The sequence below is a fragment of the Peromyscus californicus genome, unplaced genomic scaffold (assembly GCF_007827085.1).
Source record: "Peromyscus californicus insignis strain IS unplaced genomic scaffold, ASM782708v3 Scaffold_11__1_contigs__length_118956290, whole genome shotgun sequence".
NCBI lineage: Eukaryota > Metazoa > Chordata > Mammalia > Rodentia > Cricetidae > Peromyscus > Peromyscus californicus.
This window is the reverse complement of record NW_026294402.1, coordinates 11261916-11281614: the sequence shown is the minus strand read 5'-3', so window position 1 is coordinate 11281614 and position 19699 is coordinate 11261916. Positions and strand designations below refer to the sequence as shown.

General features: G+C 44.3%; 1 protein-coding gene across 1 annotated transcript in view; it reads left to right on the top strand.

Moving 5' to 3' along the window:
- Positions 1 to 19699, top strand: part of Hephl1 (hephaestin like 1) — a 69356-nt gene that overhangs the window by 14379 nt on the left and 35278 nt on the right. The window contains exons 2-5 of the mRNA XM_052752688.1: positions 2731 to 2975; positions 14504 to 14716; positions 15300 to 15479; positions 17673 to 17927. Coding sequence (XP_052608648.1) covers positions 2731 to 2975; positions 14504 to 14716; positions 15300 to 15479; positions 17673 to 17927 — 893 coding nt within the window. The remainder of the gene's footprint in view (positions 1 to 2730; positions 2976 to 14503; positions 14717 to 15299; positions 15480 to 17672; positions 17928 to 19699) is intronic.

Below are 19699 nucleotides of genomic sequence, written 5' to 3'. Positions count from 1 at the left end.
CCTGGTCTCCATGACTCTTCTTTCCTAAAGCTCCCAGAAAAGAAGTTCAGCGGGACCTTATTTTAGGCATCACTGTGTGTAGAAGACCTCTCCTCACCTCTTCCACTCAGTACACAGTCTCTGTTCTCACAAGTCTCCCTCCCCAAATGGAACTCCTACAAGGCAGGGGCCGTCTGCCCTCTGAATCCTGAGTACTGGGGCCAAGGCATGTCACAAGTGGTGTGTGTTGAATGAGTATGGGAATGGATGCATGAACATTTCAGGACTGTGTCCCAGGCTGGCCTTGACCTCTTGCACCCACAAAACATCTGCACTTAGAAACGCTAGAGTTTAGGACAAAGCCTGTGCTGTTTAGGGGCCAGGGCTGCTGGGGCTGGAGTTCCAGGTCGCTCATACAGACTGAGTGTGACTGTATGAAGTGACTTCACCTTCCCTGGAGAAGCTGCCATGGCCCTGAAACGTGGCCTCAGCAGTGCTCCCAAGCGCTAAGGATGGAGTCCCCAGAAGGCTCCTGTCAATCCAGTGCTAGGATCCTGGTTCTCTTCCCCCTTCCTCTCTCCTCACAGCCTCTTGGCCCCTCATTGTGTTCTTCCCTTTACCTTTCTCCTGTAAAACCCCCACACCACCGCCATAGGTGGAATCTTTAAAACCTGATTTCCACAGCACTCATGCCGTGAAAACCCCAGGTAGTCGTCAGTGCTTCCCAGGTCAGTTGTAAGTTCTTTAGACCGGAAGTGAGCTTTTCATCTCTGTCCCCCCGAAACACATGCAGCCAGGTGGACCCAGCCTCTCAGGCCTGTACCCGGAGTGTGACCTACCTCCCACCGGCCGCTTGAACCTCTCTCCCCATTGCTTGCTCTGTCCACAGCCTGTGGGGACCCTCTCACGTTTTCTTTCCTCATAAGCATGCTCTTCTTTGAAGTCTCCGTATTTCTAGAAGAGTTTGCCCGATCTCTCAGACCTCATCGGAGAAGTTCCGTTGTGCAATGCTGGCGGTTAACGGAGAAACTCACAAGTGATCAAAATGTAGAGGAAGTGTTTATGGAGTGCTCAGCCAAAAACAGGATATCTGTATCATCCCTATACACACACACACATACACACACACTCAGACACACACAAACACACACATACACACACTCAGACACACACAGAGACACAGACACACACACAGACACACACACACATAGACACACAGACACAGACACACACATAGACACACACAGAGACACACACACAGACACACACACACACTCAGACACACACAGAGACACAGACACACACACATATACACACAGACACAGACACACACACACTCAGACACACACACACACATACACACACACACACACACACACACACACACACACACACACACACACACACCTCAGGAAACATCACGGGGGAGGGCATGAGAAGACTGCGAGCCACAGGTCAGGAATTCCAGTGTTGAACCGTCACAGCAGCTGTGGTCGCCTGTCTAAGACTCGCGCAAGATCAAGCCAGTTAACATTCCCGCATGAAGCAGGAAAGGCTCATGAACCCTCCCCTGAATGGAGGCTCTAATTACAGTGAAGGAGAGGGAGGGACAGTTTTTCTTTAGGGGTTGTGGCCTCAGGTAGTCAGCCATGCTCCAGGGCATGGTCCAGACCCAGGGGTATACGGGCAGCATAAAATGGATCTGGTAAGCTATACATTTTTTAAAAGAGGACATGAATTTGGGAAATGGAATGGGGGTGGGTAGGGCTGGATCTGGGAGGAGTTAGGATGAGTGGGGGTGAATATGATCCAAATACAGCAAATGTACACTTGAAATTCTCAAAGAACTAATGAAAACATTATACTAAAAAGGAAAAGCTGTGCCTGTGTTTGTTTTATCAACCACTCAGTTAACACTGGCTTCCCACTGCTTCGTCCAGTCTTCATTTCCCCGTTAGAATCCCTACGCACCCACAAAGTGCTGGGCACACATCCAGGGCACAGTACGTGAGAGCTGAGTGAAAACTGGAGGGAGGGGCTGGGGAAACGGCTCACCAGTAAGTTCTTACAGCACGGGTGGGCTGTGCTGGGAGGGGAGGCTGGCAGATCACCGGGGCTCATCAGTAAGTTCTTCCCACATGAGTGGGCTGTGCTGGGAGGGGAGGCTGGCAGATCACCGGGGGGCTCACTGTCAGCTTCTTACCACACTGGTGGGCTGTGCTGGGAGGGGAGGCTGGCAGATCACTGTGGCTCACTGTCTACCAGCCTGTTTGAATCACCAAGGTTTAGATAACAGCAAGAGACCCTGTCTCAAAAAACAGTGGATAGTGACTGAGGAAGATACCTGAAGCTTGGCCCAGGTCTCCATACAAATGTGCACATATGTGTACATGGACCAGCACACGCATTTACACCTGAGCACACTACCCAGGCACACACAATAAACAAGCAAATAAATAAAAACTGGACATCCTGTGGCCTGGAAGGGGTGAGTGGACAGTGTGGCTTCAGAAGGCTTTGCTTTTTTTTTCAGTTTGGCTGTGGGTACTGTTTATGTCTTTTGACTTGTCAATCAACTGAACCTCATTTCCACAGTGGCAAAGTAAACGTAACCTTGCTGAGTCTACAAAGGGCAGTGATTATGTGAACACCACATTAGAACTGGGCACAAGCATTTAATGACCTTTGAAGGACAAACTGTGCACGGATCTCCTTGAACTGCAACTTAAACATTCTCCTTCTCACTTCCAGACTTGCAACCCTATTTCTCGAACGAGGGCCCAACAGGATAGGTGGCATCTACAAGAAGGCAGTTTATAGACACTTCACAGATGGCAGCTACTCCACGGAGATCCCCAAGCCCCCCTGGCTGGGGTTCCTGGGTCCCATCCTAAGGGCGGAAGTGGGCGACGTGATCGTTATCCACCTGAAGAACTTCGCTTCCAGACCTTACTCTTTGCATCCTCATGGTGTTTTCTACAACAAGGATTCAGAAGGTGATTCTTCCTTTGAAGTGCTATCCTAATTAGTCTTATTAAATAAAAACCTGGAGTCAGATATTAGGGTGAAAGCTGAAAGATCAGAGAAGCAGAGCAGCAGCCACTAGAGACTTCTTACCTCTACGAAATCTCAGACAAAATGAGGCTGAGATCCTATCTCCACCTGCCTTATATTCCTGTCTCCACCTCCTGAGTGCTGCGATTAAAGGTGTGTGTTACCACTGCCCAGCTCTGTTTCTCTTTTAGACTGGTTCAATCTCATGTAGCCCAGGGTGGTCTAGAACTCCTGATCTTCCTTGCTTCCTCCTCCCAGGTCCTGGGATTAAAGGTGTGTGCTACCACTGCCTGGCTTCTGTGGTTAACTAGTGGGTAGCTCCACTCCCTGATCTCCAGGCGAGCTTTATTTGTCAGATCACAAACAAAATATCATACATTTCCCCCTTTTTGTCTAAATAAAAAGCAAAGGTTTTAACTAACATAGAAAAACTATATACAATAAGTACAATAACTATATACAAATATATAAGGCAATAATTACATTAACAATGTGTAGTCCATTAGAATTAGACAAATTCAAAGAAAATACTCCATAATCTATGCTATCTTGGTGAGTCCAAAGTGTTGTACCTAATTTACTTTCTATCCTAACTTGCATTACCAACCCAAAACTATCTTTTTATGTATCTCAACCTTATACATGTTACACCTCTTTAGTGAGTTTCTTTTCTGAGTCTGGTAACAAGAAAAACTATAACTATCTGTTCTTCAACTCCATCAGAGACCTGAGAAGGATATATTACCTGAGTAAACAGGAAGTGCAGAGCAAACAACTTCCAAAACTAAGAAATGACAGAAACAGCTGGCTGCCTGGACAGTCACCCAAGGTTCCTCTGAAACATTGGGGCATCCCTCTTTGGCTTACAGGCCTAGAATATCTGATAGACTTATCTGTGAAGCGGGATTTTTGGAGAACTGTCCTGCCTAGTCTTGGCAAAGTTTGGCAGTCACTTTCTTTTGTGTCCTGCTTGTCCAGTTTGGACAGCATACTGTCAGCGGTCAAGACAAGGGCACTTTCTTGCCCAATGGCTAACTTTTGCCACAAGGAAAGTAAACTCTATATGGATTTTTTTCAATGCCCATCATCTTCTTGAAGTAGATTGGTGCTGCCAGGAGCAGATATGTCTCACTGGCATAAAAATACTTATGTTATTAAAATATCTTAATTACCATATTCTGTAGATCTCTGAAGTATTTGAAAACCACTTGTCTATCTAAAATATATCTCTGTTTGACCTTGAAAACATACCTAACATGACTACAAGTTTGATTGTAATAGGTAACTAACTACTGACCTGAATTTCTTTATTATCCTAAATAGTTTGTAATAATAACTTTCAAGGACTAGAACTTTACATTATATTGTTAAATGAACTGCATAGGTACAATACCTTTAACAAGAGTAGAAATGTATGTACCATATGTTCTAAAACAATAATCTTAAATTTGTATCAATATACAAAAATCCATATAAATGTAAAATATTTAAAACTAGTAGTTGCTTTTTTGGTTTAAAAGTAGATTCAATAATCTACCTTTTATCCTATCATTTCTATAACATATATACAGTATAACAAAAATAACCTCAAATTTGTATCAGTATACAAAAATCCAAGCCAATGTACACTGTCTAAAGCTAGTAGTTGCTTTTTAAAAGTAGATTCAGTAATCTACCCTTTTATCCTATTTCTATATCCCCCTTTTTCTTTTTAGAATGAGATCCCTGAATCTAATCTCCTTTGTTCACCTTTTTTTTCCTGACCATTACCAATAACAACTTGTAACCAACCATCCTAAACAATAACAAATATCCATAACTACTAAACAACCAAAAACCACCCACTCCAGCTCTTGGGAACATGGGCATCATGGTCTTAAAATTACTTCCTGCTGTCTGGGGGTGACGGCATCTTTAGGCAACACTGAAAAAACTGGGATAATTGTCAAGTCCTGGGAGAGCTAGTTATATCAGTTGTTGTCCAGTCTCCTTGTAATGGGAAAGTGCAGGGCTTATCAAGTCCTGGCTAGAGTAGACTGTGAGGCTGGATCATCATTTCAGCCAGCCATCTTGAAATTGTCCTGAGCAGTTTGTAGTCCAAAGCCAATCTTTAGGTGATGTTTGTCAGCTTAGTGGCATTATCATAATCCAGTGAAATCATTGTTGTGGGGCCTCATCATCTTTGTGGAGACTTCAGAGATCCCATTAGGTCAGATTATTCCTTTTCTTGGTAATTTTTTCCAGGTAGTTCTCTCTTCTCCTTTGGATGCTTATTTGTCCAAAGGTCTTTAAATTCCTCAAGATAGTTATTTTTATTTTTCTGGAAAGACAAAAACAAAACTCTGCCCCAACCCTAACTTTGGAGAGGTTCCCTTTTGGAAGTTATATCTGATCAAATGAAAAGAATTTGTTAGTCTTATAAATTAATTTGGAATTAATGGTCATGCTGGTTGATAAACTATCATCTCTTCTAATCAACAGATCTCTCTTGTTCAAATCTAATCTTTATAATATTTGCTTTATAGTTTCTCCTGAAATTTTTGTTTTATCTTCTAAAGCTGTTCTGTCATCCAGAGCAGTATGGTTTTTTTACAATAGGCATTAGGTCCTTTAATTGCTCTTGGAAGGAGTTTTCCCCATGGTGAATGACTGAACCAAATTTGACATGGGGGCCTGAGAGAGGCCTCCTGAGGCATTTCCCAATGGCAAAGGGTTACCCTGTCTGTCCCTTGTTGATCTGCACTAATTGGTCCAATGTCTGTCTTTGCCACACTGTCTGCATACTCCAGAAGGGAAGGGCATTCTATTTGGATTATTCCTAGAAAAAAAAAACATTGTTTCTAGGAATGCCCTCTACAGTCTCTTTTTAGGTGACCTTGCTTGTCACAGTTGCAACACCTAACATTTTGATTTTTCTTCAAGCCTCTGGAAATCACCTCTCCTATCCAAGCATCATCATGGTTATGAGATTCAACGTTGACTGTATCTCAGATCCATTCCTCTGTGGGTGCTGATCTTGCATTTAAAGGCATAATTACCCTTTTGCATTGTGAATTAGCATTTTCAAAAGCCAAAGGTTCAATTATTACTTGCCTAGTTTCTGAATTTGGTATCATTCTATCTACAGTTGAAGTCAATCTTTGTAAAAAATCAGGGAAGGTTTCTTTTGGGACCTGTATAACTTTAGTAAATGACTCAGTTCACTTTCTGACTTCTTCAATTCTGTCCCAAGCATTCAAAGCTGCTGCACGGCATAGAGCCGCGGTGTGGACATCACATAGAGACTGTTTTTGTACGTCAGTATTCCTTCTCTGTTGCTGGGGTCTTGTTTCTATTTGACCAGCCAGATAACTCCAATTGACACCACACAGGATACAAAGAGCGTGCTGATCTAATGCTCACTCTCTCTCTCTACTCTCTCCTGTTTCCCTTGTTTCTCTCCTTTATTCCCTCCTTCTTGATTTTCCTTCCCCCTCCCTTTTTTTGAGGCAAGTTCTCATAAAGCTAAGGCTGGCCCTCAACTCTGGTCCTTCTGCCTCCACTCCCAAGCGCTGGGGTTCCAAGTGTGCAACATCACACCTGGTTTATGTGGTGCTGAGGACTGAACACCAGACTTCACACATGTCAGAGGAACAACTGAGCTACTTCCCCAGCTTCCTTTCTCCTTTATTATGTTGGCCCCGAACAGGGTTCTGAGACCACCACACCCCCTGAAGCTGACCAGCTTTCCTCCATGCCCTTCAGGAGTATCTGGGAAGCACGGACAGGCTGCAAAGCCTTTCCTGTCTGTAGTCACAGCGTAGGCTGTGGGGTGGCTGTCTCAGCTGCTGCCTCTGGAGTTTCCTTTGTGCAGCATTCCTGTCCTTCTCGACTCTCAGAAGTTTCTTAAGTCCTCATTAATTTAAAAATTGAAGCAGTGTTGTGCTGGACTTTTGAGGTACAAAGATTTTCCAGAGGTCAGAAATATATATATTGTCTGTGCTGGGTGTGTGTGTGTGTGTGTGTGTGTGTGTGTGTGTGTGTGTGTGTGTAACTGTGTTAGTTTTTCATCATGGTAACAAATACCTAAGATGAACCAACTCCTATAGAGAAAGAAAAGATTTATTTTGGCTTCCAGTTGGGGAAGTTCAGTCATGATCGACTGGCCCCACAGCTGTTGGGCCTGTGGGGAGGCTGCACATCCCCGTATGGAGCACATGGTCTAGTAAAACCACTTCTCCATGGGCAAGAGGGGGAAAGGCAAGAAGAAAGAACTGAGTCCACTGTCCCCTCCAGTGACCTGTGACTGTTCCGTCACAGTCCACTGTGACCGCAAGATCTTCCGTTAGACTCTACCTCAACTCCACCAAAGGAATGTCACCTTCCCACAGGAGAACAAGCCTTCAGGGGCATTTCAGGCCCACCATGAAATGATGCCACCCACTTTCAGGTACCTCAGTTAAGCCAGTTAAGATAGTTTCTCATCGGCATGTCCACAGGCATGTCTCCCTAAATTCTATCAAGTTGACAATGAACACTGGCCAAACCATCTACCACACCACATGGCCAGGGAGGTAGCTCAGGTGACAGAGTACTTGCCTAGCATGCATAAAGCACTCTCTGATTTCTAGCACCTCAGAAAGGTGATGTACACCAGTAATCCTAGCACCTTGGAGGTAGAGGTAGGAGGACCAGGAGTTCAAGGCCAGCCTTAGATAAATGGTGAATTTGAGACTAGTCTGGGCTACATGTGCACTGTGTGTGTGTGTGTGTGTGTGTGTGTGTGTGTGTACATATAGTAAAATTATATTTATATCACAAACCCCTAAAAGCGTCTGTGAAGATCATGAGCCCCTGCCTCAGAAAAATAGATTTGTTTGAACTCAGTTCAAGGGATTACTAGAACTACTGAAATCCTCCATAGGTTCCTTCTTCAGGAAACCTTCTCCAGACTGTCTTCCATGTTTCCTATATTGGGGCCCATTGGCTTATTCCATAGCACTTACCAAACAGGTACAGTAAGTAAAAGAGACCATTTGTTTTTACTTGCTGTTTGTACCTGTCTCTACCTTAGAACATAGGTTTCCCTGGGGGCAGAGACCAAAGTCATTGTCCCCAGATCCTGACCCAGGACTTGGTAAGTATTCTCTTAATACTGCAAGCACCTCCCCGACACAGGTAGGTATCACCATTTTAAAAATAAGAAATCAAGATCCATGAGGAAAAATGTATGGACCAAGTTCTTACAGCTGGTGACAGTCGAGTTGTGTTTGATGCAGGTGGCCTGTCACCTAACCCCCACCCCCATCACTGTACATGAGTCTCTTGCCTTGCCCTTCCTGTGTACAAATGCATTGGACTTGGCTCTTAACCCTGCCGGGGCTCTTGTTAAAACTCAGTGCAATGGTCAGGCCAGGCCTCTTTCCATATGATTATGGGCCCTCGATTGACTCTCTTTTTTCTTTTTAGATAGTGTTGCTTGGTAGCCCAGGCTAGCCTGAACTGGCAGGATCCTCCTGCCTCAGCATCATGAGTGTGGGGGTTATAGGCATGCACAATCTCACTACCAGGCTCAGTTTACTTTTGCTCACAACAGTACACAGTTTATTCACAGATGTCTGATCAAGTGCTCAGGAGGTCCAAGAGACTGACTTGGTCTTGGGGAGAAGAGATGAGTGAGTCACAGACTACCATCAGTGAGCTTAAGTGAAAGTGAAAGGGGTTTAATTGAGGGTCTCAAGATGCTCTATTGATCTATGTTTATCTTTGCACCAACCTTATTCCCCCCCCCCTCTTTCTTCTTGTTTTTTGAGGCAAGGTTTCTCTGTGTAATCCTGGCTGTCCTGGAACTAGCTCTGTAGACAAGGCTGGCCTCAGACTCAGAGATCCATCTGCCTCTACCTCTACCTCCTGAGTGCTAGGATTAAAGGTGTGTGCCAACACTGCCCAGCTATAATCTCTTGATTATTGAGCATTTATAGTAAAATTTAAAATTGAATAACATTATAACTCCTTCAACCTGCTATATCTAAATGTACAAGGAAAACTGTACCAGTCTGAGATGCTGGCTAAATGATGCCATAGGTATAACTCCACACCATTATAGTGTCGATTCCTTCATCTTCCTAAGTTCAGAACTCTGTGTACAGAACAGTTAAACACAGCAAGGGCAGCAACCCACGGACCATGATAGCCCTCCGGCAGCTGCTGCAGCTCAGATAGGAATCCTTGCCTCGTGAACAAGTCAGATCCTCTCCAAAGGTGCCAGTGGGGGTCGCCAGACAAACTTCCAGCATGGAGCTCCAGTCAGCAACCAGCTGCTAAGAGAGAGCAGAGATGGAAGGAAAACCTTCACAAAGCCTGCTGAGAAGAAACCACTTTCTTTACAGCTCCGTCTGGTGCTGATAGTGGCTGTGTACCTCTCGGCTCTTTAAAAAGAAGAGCTCTGTGGAGGATATTCTCTAGGTGACTTGACCAATCATATATCTAATCTGAGTTTTTCTTAAAGATGCTTTCAGTTTCTTTCCTTCTCTCAATATGATCCACCTCAGACTGTTTACTGCTTTCCCCTCTGATGCCGCCATGTCTGTCTGTCTCAGAGGGAGTTACTGTCTTGTGGTGTGGAGAAGCCAGGTGGACAGTCACAGTGAGAACTCTGGGAGCTAGTCTCTCCAGCTTCATACTGGTTTCCTGCAGGATGTCTTTCGTGTTGCCATAGGAACAGAAACTGAGGCCCAAGAGCAGTTCTACCCAGGAGCCCCTGCAGGTTTTCTTTCTGCAGCCATGGGACCCACACTGCAAATCTGCAACCAAGCCTGTGCTGTGGTTGGGCGATACATGCTGCAGCAGCCACTGGACACCTCTAAAAATTGCTACAGCTCTGGACTGCGATCCCTCCCCTCTTCCACGTTGCTGTTTGCTCCCATCCCTTCTTGTTTAGAGAGCTGCCAGGCCCAGACTGTGGAATCTGTTTGCCCTAGACCTTATGCTCATTATGCTTCATTTAGTTTTTGTTTTTATTTTAAAGACTGGATTCTCCCATCTGCTTAGCTTAGTGGCCAAGCAAGTGATTGGATAGAGGGCATGCTTGAGCATCGTGAGCCGGGGGGTCCTGTGTTGTGTCAGTGGGTCTGACAGCACCCTCCACATTCAAGCTGTTTTCATCTGCCTTCACGGTTATTAGTTCATGTGTGTGTGTGTGTGTGTGTGTGTGTGTGTGTGTGTGTGTGTGTGTGCCCAAATCAGTCAGAAGAAGGCATCAGATCCGATCCTCTGGAGCTGGAGTTACTCATTTGTGAGCTATCTGATATGGTTGATGAAACAAAACTTGGGTCCTCTGCTGCAAGAGCAGCAAGTGCTCTTAACCATTGAGCCATCTCTCTGTGTTTTTTCTTTTTGTATGCAGACAGTCTGTGTCAGCCAGGAGGGTGTGAATGACTCAGGTCCTTCCTAGTCTCTGCTGTCTCAGCCGGAGATCTGTTTGCTCCACCATAACTATCACCTCGGGCTAGGACAGACAAATCACTCCTTCTAAATAACATTGCAGTGAGTGTAGGCAATGCCCACCACTCCAGACCAAACAATTTCTCCATTTACCACGGCTGCAACAGCTGGATCTTGTTTGGGACCATTTTGAGCAAACTACCTCTCCAGTGGAGCTGAGTGTCCATGGGAAGTGAGACAGGAGCAGCCTCAGTCAGGAGGGCTGCAGAGCCCCTGCTCTTGTCCAATACTCAGCAGTTGCTCCAACACCAACAGGGCTAGGTGCTTTCACTCAGAGCACTGAAACCAGTTTGTTTTTCTTTGATCGGTTGTTACCTCCAACCTCCCCACCCTACCCCCATCCTGGAAATAAAGGAGGCCCTTGCGCACTTGAGACTAAACATTCCAGCAGCTCCCTGCATCTCCAGCCTTAAAGTCCTCTGGATTTGCTGACATCCTAGCTGTCCTTTGATCAATTTTCATCTTGGTTCTATGAACAAGCTTCGTAGTCTTGAGGTCTCAGCTCAATGCTGCTTAATACTCACTGGGAACCAGACACTGCTGGGTGGATCGTAGGGCTGCAACAACGACTAACCACGCAGTCAGCACCTCTAAGACGTTCTTCCAGGGAAAAAGTAGAGAAAGGAGCTTGGAAGATGATCAGTGCTTGGACCAGCATCACTTTCCTACTACATTTTCACACTTAATTTTGGATCCCGAATGATATTCTTCCCTTGAAAACAGGCACCAAGAATTTTTGTGGGGCCCTGGCCCCTCATTTCAGTGACAGCCACCAGAAATTCCCCATTGGAACAAAGCTCACACAGTGAATCAAAGAATTGTGATTCATGCCCGTATGTGTTACATAATCAAAGCAAGAACAGGGATCCCAGCTGAAGCTTCATGTCAAGTCCCACACCTATCAGTTCTCTTCACATCTGCTCCCGTGTCTGTCCATATGTAAACCCTATCTCACTTTCAAGGCTTTGGATAATGACACCACAAGGCAATGGCGTGGACTCATTCTTTATTCAAAAGACATGTGTTGAGCAGCCCTCATAACAGGCACTGGTGTAGATCCTGTGGGTATAATCACGCGTGAAAATAAACCCTAATCTATGGCTCTTAAAGTCTAACATGAAAGCTGTAAATGAATCAAGTGGTTACGTGCTGTATGTGCCATTTATACATATATTTTAAAATGAGCAATGTTAGGACTAAACATCAGGCACAGTGACAGGCTCTTTTGATGTTTCAACAAGCCTCTATGACTTTATGTGGTAGGTATTTACTTTTTATTATTTTACAGTCTGAAATTCTTTTTAATAAGGAGTTTGCTGGATCATCTAGCTAAGATATGATAGAGAGGGCTTGATTCTAGGCTGTCTAATTCCCGTGGCTTTGCCGCCCTCTCTCTGAATGCTTTAGAGAACTGGCCTAGTTGCAGGGGTTCAGGGCTTCATCTCTGCGCTTGAGAAAGGTTGTGGGATGACTAAGTAGGGAACAGTAGCATTGGAATCGGGATGGAAAAGATAACGCTCCCCACAGAGACAAAGACGCGGGAAAGCCAATAGGAAGTGATTGCAGAAACACACGTGACAGAGGGTGACAGTTTGGGTGAGTGCTGGCATGGTGGGGGCGGCAGAGGGCTCTGTGTGCTTCAGGGAAGAGTAGGGCTTTGCTGCAGACCTGTGGCTGAATGCTGGTGGTGCCTTCAGAGGAGGCTAAAGAGCAGGCATGGCCGCTGATGCACCCTGGGAAAGGCTCTGTTTGAGGAAATTTACATCAGAAATGTCACACAGGAAGGTGTCAGTACAAAGTGCAGGTGTCTTAAAGCAGAGGCGACAGGTGGCTGGGTGGATGGCAGGGAGGGCGACTGTCATGTCTGGCGGCTGTGCTGGGCTTAGGAAAGTGGAGCCAGCGCTGTGTTCTGAGGAGCTCTCATGATGAATGGCAAGTAGAGATGAAAGAGCTATGTTGACTGAAGAGAAAGCCCAGGAAGATGATAAGTCTGCGGGACGTGTCTAAGGTGGGAGGGAGTCAACACCATCGAGGCTGCCCTTGCAGGAAAACCAGGGGGACTCTTTAAAATGACTCCGGGAATTAGTGGTTGAGAATAGCTTTCCGGATTTTTTTTCTTTACTTTATTCTTTAGTAAAATTAAACCCTTATCAAGTTAAAAGTAGTAAGTCACAGTGGTTTAACTTTGAATAAAAAGAGCCTTGTCAAAATACCCTTACCTCCTACTGAAAGATGATGCAAAACTCATCTTAAAAAGAAGGGACGTTTTGCATCTATTCTTGAGAACACTGAAAATGTAATGTATTATGTTGCAGAATAATGTCTGTATGACCACCTCTTACATGGTGGTTTTTTTTTCCCTCAGAACCTCTCATTAGCAATTGGTAAGTTCCTTTTACGGAAAAAGAAATAATATAACTTATTTATATTATCTAATATACACCAAGTCTATATCTAATAGTATAACCCAAATACAACCTTATTCCTGACAAGATCTAACTAACTGAATTTATTTCTTGCTTTTTTTAAAGAAAAATTTCTCTGGTTCTATCAACAGATATTTAGGTATTTCTAGCTTTTTTTTAAATCTTTAAGTATTATGTAGCATATAATTAATTTCAACACTAAAACTTATTGAAAGTTGATATCAAAAAGAAATTTAGTTGAACGAATAAGTATAAAAGAGGTCCAAAAACTCTTCTCAATAATTTTGGTAGAAAGTCAGACATAAATTCACTCAAGTCTGACTCACTCATGTGGGGAAAGTGCTTATGAAATAGTACTTTGGTACATACTAGATCAGGTTATGCTGAAGAACAAATGTCTGGATGAAGACGTAGCTCAGTGGTAGAGCACTTGCTTGGCATGCATCAGGTCCCCAGTTCCATCCTCAGGACCACTGTACTTGACATACAGTAGGCTTAACTATTGTTTTCTTCTGGCATCCTTCTCCAAATATCAAATTACAATTTTATGGTAAAATGTGTTAAGAAAATAACATTAGATTTGGACCTATGTCTTCTTAGGCTTGCTGTCTAATCTGAATTTGACTTGTAATATGAATCCCATTCATAAGTATGTGGTCTATATCCAGTTCATGTCGGTGAATGAGCAAATGGGTGTGTGAGTGACGGGGATAGACCTGGCGCATGTCCATGTCCATCCCACCCTCTGTCCCTAACAGTCCTCCCTGCTTTTCAGTAATAGGGAAAGCCCTGCTGGTCCTTCGGGTCCCTTGAGTCCATTATGAAGCAGATCCATTGTCATCTGATGATGATAACATGCTCAGATTGGTCACTTGCTTTCTGCATGCATTGCCACACTGTTTCATGCAATAACTTTCCTTAACTGAAAAATTCCATGCAGGAATCTTAGCTTTAAAATGTAGCTCAGAGCAGCTCTACACACCTTACTTACTGTGCTGTTGACATTCCTAGGTCTCTGCTTGTGTATTCTGATCCAAAATTACATTCTTCACACTACTTTGCTTTATTCTCCAGCTGTCCATGTGTCCATAATACAAACCCCAGTCTGTCCTACAAGATGGAAGCCTTTGGAAGCCAGGAGAAGTCCTAACCCCACTTTCTCATCTCTCGTGATATATACATGGGGGATGAATTTGTAATAAGTCCCCAAATGGTGCTCATTATTTTCTTCACTGTTTGTCTGTCTTGTCTCAAGACAATGGCCAAGTGAGGAGAACTGAACTCCTTTGGACTGGTACAGTAGGACCATCAGCATCTTTATTAGGAAGCCTGTGGTTCTGGGAGAAGCAATCTGTATGCATTTCCTCGCTGAGTCCTCCTGACTTTGCAGAGGTATTCTGGCTTTGCCAGTGAAAACCAGGGCACAAGAACTCAGCAGGCTTCACCCCACGTTCCACAGCAGATACATTTAAACCCATTCACATTGGATTTGAAAGTTCTGCCCTCTCCATTGTAGCATGAAATCTCTGGGTTTTAATAGCATCTTTTCTTTTGGGTGAAAGGAGCCTTGTACCCAGATGGGACATCTGGAAAGAACAAGGATGATGACATGGTCCCCCCTGGCCAAAACTACACCTATGTCTGGCCGGTGAGAGAAGAATATGCACCCGCCCCAGCAGATGCCAGCTGCCTAACCTGGGTGTACCACTCACACATTGATGCCCCGAAGGATATCTGTTCTGGGCTGATTGGACCCCTACTGGTGTGTAAGGAAGGTAGGCAGTCTCTCCACCCGCAAAAGCTTCTGTGCATGAATGGGGAGGGTGTTGAAAGTGTGCACAAGATTCAGGTCTTGCTTCGTTACCTTCCTTGTTTCAAATTGGATGTGAGTCTTCCACTAATCTTCCTGTAGGCAACATGGAAGGTCATGCTGACACTAGCAGAGCAGACAAGTCAGACACTCTTCACAAATCATGGCAGAGTTCTGAAATTCATGTCTATTGTTTAATAAAAACAAAATTCCGTAAGACTACATGGAGGAGAGTGAACAATGCAGTTGACTGCCCAGCGATGCCTTCGGTTTGCTCTTGCTGATTCCACATGTCTGTATTGTCTATACTTGCTCCTCGGAAAGTGGCCAGGCCTCCAAGTCCTCATTGCTCAAGACTTCTGCCTTGTGACCTTTCTACAGTTCTGTCATTTGCAACAGAGCGGGCTCCTCCTTGTATGTTGGAGGATGTGGGTTATTCTGACTTATCCCTGTCAAGCCCACTGAACGCTGTTGGCAGGAGAGACTCTTCACTTGGGTTTAATTTACCTCTAACTGCCTTTTCTTCACTCTCTTGGTGTTCCTGAAAGGTATACTGAACAAATACTCAGGGACAAGGATTGATGTAGATCGAGAGTTTGTTATCATGTTCACTCTTGTGGATGAGAACCAGAGCTGGTACCTGGATGAAAACATCAGGCATTTCTGCACTGACCCGAATTCCGTTGACAAAAGTGATGCTGTTTTCCAGAGGAGCAATAAGATGCATGGTGAGTGTGTACCATGCTCTCAGAAGCACAATGGAGCTTTCTGAATGATGAGGTATTTCAGAGAAGCAAGACGTGGAAATCCTGAACCTTATTCTGCAAGATGTGTAGATTCAGAAGACAGTGGTTTGAAAGTGAATAAGATACAATACACCTTGAATCCCAGTCATCTGAGACAGGGCAAGGCCATGTACGTAAGCTACATTGAGTAGGATGGACAAGACAGTGGCATAGAAAAAAGAAGGGAAACATTATCATCAGGAAGGGACTAGGCACTGAAGTAAGCCCAGAGGATGGATGGATTTAGACTGCCAGAAGGGAGAATAAAATCTCACCACATAACAACTTTCTGCTTATCCAGCAAATACCTTCCAAGCCTTTGCCAAATTCTCAGAACTATGTTGTACATGGAGTTGAAAGGCATGCTTGTGAATTTGTTGTCTCCTGGGTATTCTTTAAATCATCAAGATTTAGTCTCTTCCTGGCATTCTTTAAATCATCAAGATTTAGTGAGCACTCACTATACACCTTGTGTTCACTATGAACCTTGTGTTCACTCAATTGTAGAAATCATAAAAGAAAGAGAAGGAGCTGCAGCATGTGATGTGGGCAGAGTCTGATGTCAAGACCATCAATGACAGACTGAGGCCAGGGGGTAATCTGTACCAGAGAGCTGCCTGAGAGAGCCTGAGTGAGAGAGAAAGCCCACAGACAATGCATTTCCACTTGGCTGCCTTTGCTTCTAACACACAGGCCGGCAGGACCGTCAGTCAGAACACACGCCATCTCTTATATAGCATGCCCTCCATCTTCTCTCTGGTGATATTTCGTCAATCTTGTATGTAGTGGTGCTTGGCAAGTGTTTTAGGAGGGAAGGGAAAGGAAGGGTAGGACAGGAAGCAAAGAAGACAAGGAAGAGAGGGGTGGACAGGACCTGAGTGGGAATCAGTGCTGGGACCAGTTTTCTCTGTTCTTCACAACGTGGGGATGAGACCCCAAACAATGCAGAAACCCAGAAAGTTCAAGACTCAGCTACCCATGCAACCCCCTGCCATTCAGGACTTATTCTTTTGTAATGAAATGCACCCCACAAAGAAATAAATTGTGTAAGCAGAATTAACTTACTTTTAGAATAAAAAGCAGTGTGTGTGCAGAAGTAGGAGTTTGCACATAGTAAGTCCTAGCATAGGAGACACATCAGTTATAGAAGAAATAACTTGACAAGAAACTGATCTGTAAAAGGTGTCAAATCAATACAAGGTTTATTGATCAATACAGGGCTGTCTGAGTCATTACCATATTAGGAACAATAGCTTTTTTAAAAAGTGTATATGTATTTTGCCTGCATGTATGTCTGTGCCTGGCGCCTGAGGAGGCCAGAAGGAAATACTGGATCCCCTGGAACTAAAGTGACACACCGGTGTGGGTGTTGGGAATGACATCAGGTTTTCTACAAGAATAGCAACGTCTCCTAAATGCTGAACCATTTCTCTAGCCCCCAAATACTACTTTAATTTATTCTTTGAAATTTTCATAAACATATACAATGCATCTTTATCGTATCTACCCTACTCTCTGCTCTAAGGACCTCTGTCACATCTCTGTCCCAGCCTCATATCTTCATTTCACATTTTATTTATTTATTTTTAACCTTCTGAGTCCAATTAATACTGTCCATATGTGCCTCCGCATGCTATGGCCACTCACTGGGCCACGGACAACCTATCAATGACTATACTTCCAAAGAAAAGTGACTTTCTCTCCCTCAGCATCCATCAACTGTGAGTTACAACTCAGACAGACACCTGAGTCCCTACCCTTATCCTTGCTGGACTTTTTAACTGACTTAATCTTGTACAGGTAACCACAGATGCTGAGTTCATGAGCACTACAGCCACACCATGTCCAAACGCCAACACTTCACAGCTCCCCTTCTCATTCTGTCACTCTTAAAGTTCTTTCTGCCCCCTCGGTCACAATGTTTCCTGAGCTTTTTCAGGGGGTGTTGATAAGATGTCCCGTTTAGGGCTGAGCACTCAGAGCTGCTTGTTCTCAGCACTTTGAGTGGTGAGACTCTTTCATATTGGAGATTGCTACAGGAAAACATTATAGCAATGGCCCACACTGATTGTCCAGCCTTGCTGGTGAGTATGTTGCCAAGGGGAGTGTCTTCCACTGGTGTGTTTGTGTTTGCAGCCCTCAATGGATTCCTTTTCGGAAACTTCCCCGAGCCTGAGATGTGTGTTGGTGAATCTGTGTCCTGGCACCTGTTTGGGATGGGGAATGAGATAGACATCCATTCCATCTATTTTTATGGTAACACCTTCATCACCAGAGGGCACCGGGCAGATGTTGTCAACCTGTTCCCAGCCACCTTCCTCACAACAGAAATGATAGTGGAGAATCCAGGGAAATGGATGATAACCTGCCAAGTCAGTGACCATCTGCAAGGTAAGACAGATAGAGACTGTGTGGAGAGGCTTGTCATTGTGCTCTGAAGTAGATTCCCACATGCATTGCATCTACTTAACTATTTAGCATCTGCAGGACACAGTGTGCATTTTTTTTAGCATCCTCTACAGATGTTTATTAATGGTGCTCTTAAGAATAATCTGAAACCTTAAAGAAACCTAGGAGCTAGTAGTTAGACATTTACAAAGCACACAGAGTGTGCAACATTAATTCCCCATGGGTGTGCCTGTAGAGCAGTCTATGGGACTTCTGAGGAGTGAACTCCTAAGCTGAGCCCCTCTGTGAGGGGAGGAAATGGATAGATGAAGGGAGGAAAGACCACGCCCACTGAAAGTGCACATATTCTCTTCCAGTGACTGGAAATAGACATGGAAAAGCCCTGACAGAGATCAGGACTCATCCCCACCCAATCCTTGAGTTTCCTTCTGAGTATCATTAGTGCTGTGTCAGCTCAGCTCAGCTCTGAACTGCTGTTAGAACATTTTTTATATTGAGACAAAAATCCATTGGCTTACACTGTTCTGTGCTCAGGGTAAGTAGATTTAAAAAGATAAAGTTGGCTTATGTGTGCCTGTCTTGGTCTTGGTTCTTTGAAACAACCCAAAGTACATCTTCACTTGACATAAGATTTGTGGCAAAGAGTGATGAGAGAGACTAGAAAGGCAGATCGACCCTGTAGGAAAGGATTTAAATGGCCAGGCTGAGAAGGTGACAGGGTGTCTGCATGGAAGTGTGATATCCACACCTTCAGGCACTCTGGTGCTGTGCTGTGGTCAGTACAGTGGCTTGGAATAATCAACATGCACATGCAGAACTACCCCGTGTGTGTGTGTGTGTGTGTGTGTGTGTGTGTGTGTGTGTGTGTGTGTATGTGTGTATATATGTGTGTGTATGTATGTGTGTATGTGTATATATGTGTGTGTGTATGTATGTGTATGTGTGTGTATGTGTGTGTATGTGTGTGTGTATGTGTGTGTATGTGTGTGTATGTATGTGTGTATGTGTATGTATGTGTGTGTGTATGTGTGTGTATGTGTGTGTGTGTATGTATGTGTGTGTGTGTGTGTGTGTGTGTGTGTGTGTGTGTGTGTGTGGTTTGTGTGCATGCACGCATGGGGGGACTCTGGCCACTGTGCCAGCCAAGGAGCAGTAGCAGAGTTATAATGCACAAAGGATCTGTTCTTAGATGGTGAAAACAGGAAGAGAAAAAAGACGCCAGTGACATAAACTTGGAAGGATAATGTCTGGTTAAATGTGGATGCTGCTACCACATGCAGATGCTAATAGTTAGAGTCCTGACATTCGGGTGATGTTGACAACACTTTCTTGGTTCTATTACCTTTCTGTAGCTAGTCCTGGTGTCAGTCAGCTGGGTTATTCCAACTAAACTCAACCCAGTTAATATGTTCTGGACACTAGTATGGAAAGACCAGATGAATAAGACAGGTTCCTATTCTTTTAAAAATTCTTTTTAGGTTTATTTATCTTATTTGTATGTATATGTGTGTTTGCCTGCATGTATGTCTATGTACCATGTGTGTATCTGGTGCCCACAGAGGCCAGAAGGAGTAGCCATATCCTTTGGAATAGGCTTTAAGGATGCCTGTCAGCCACCATGTTGGCACTGGGAATTGAACCTGGGTCCTCTACAAGAGCAGTTAGTGCACTTAACTGCTAAGCTATCTCTCCGGTCCCCAGGTTTCTAGTCTTAATGTTGCACACGCTTTTAAGTTTGGGAAGAAACTTTCTGA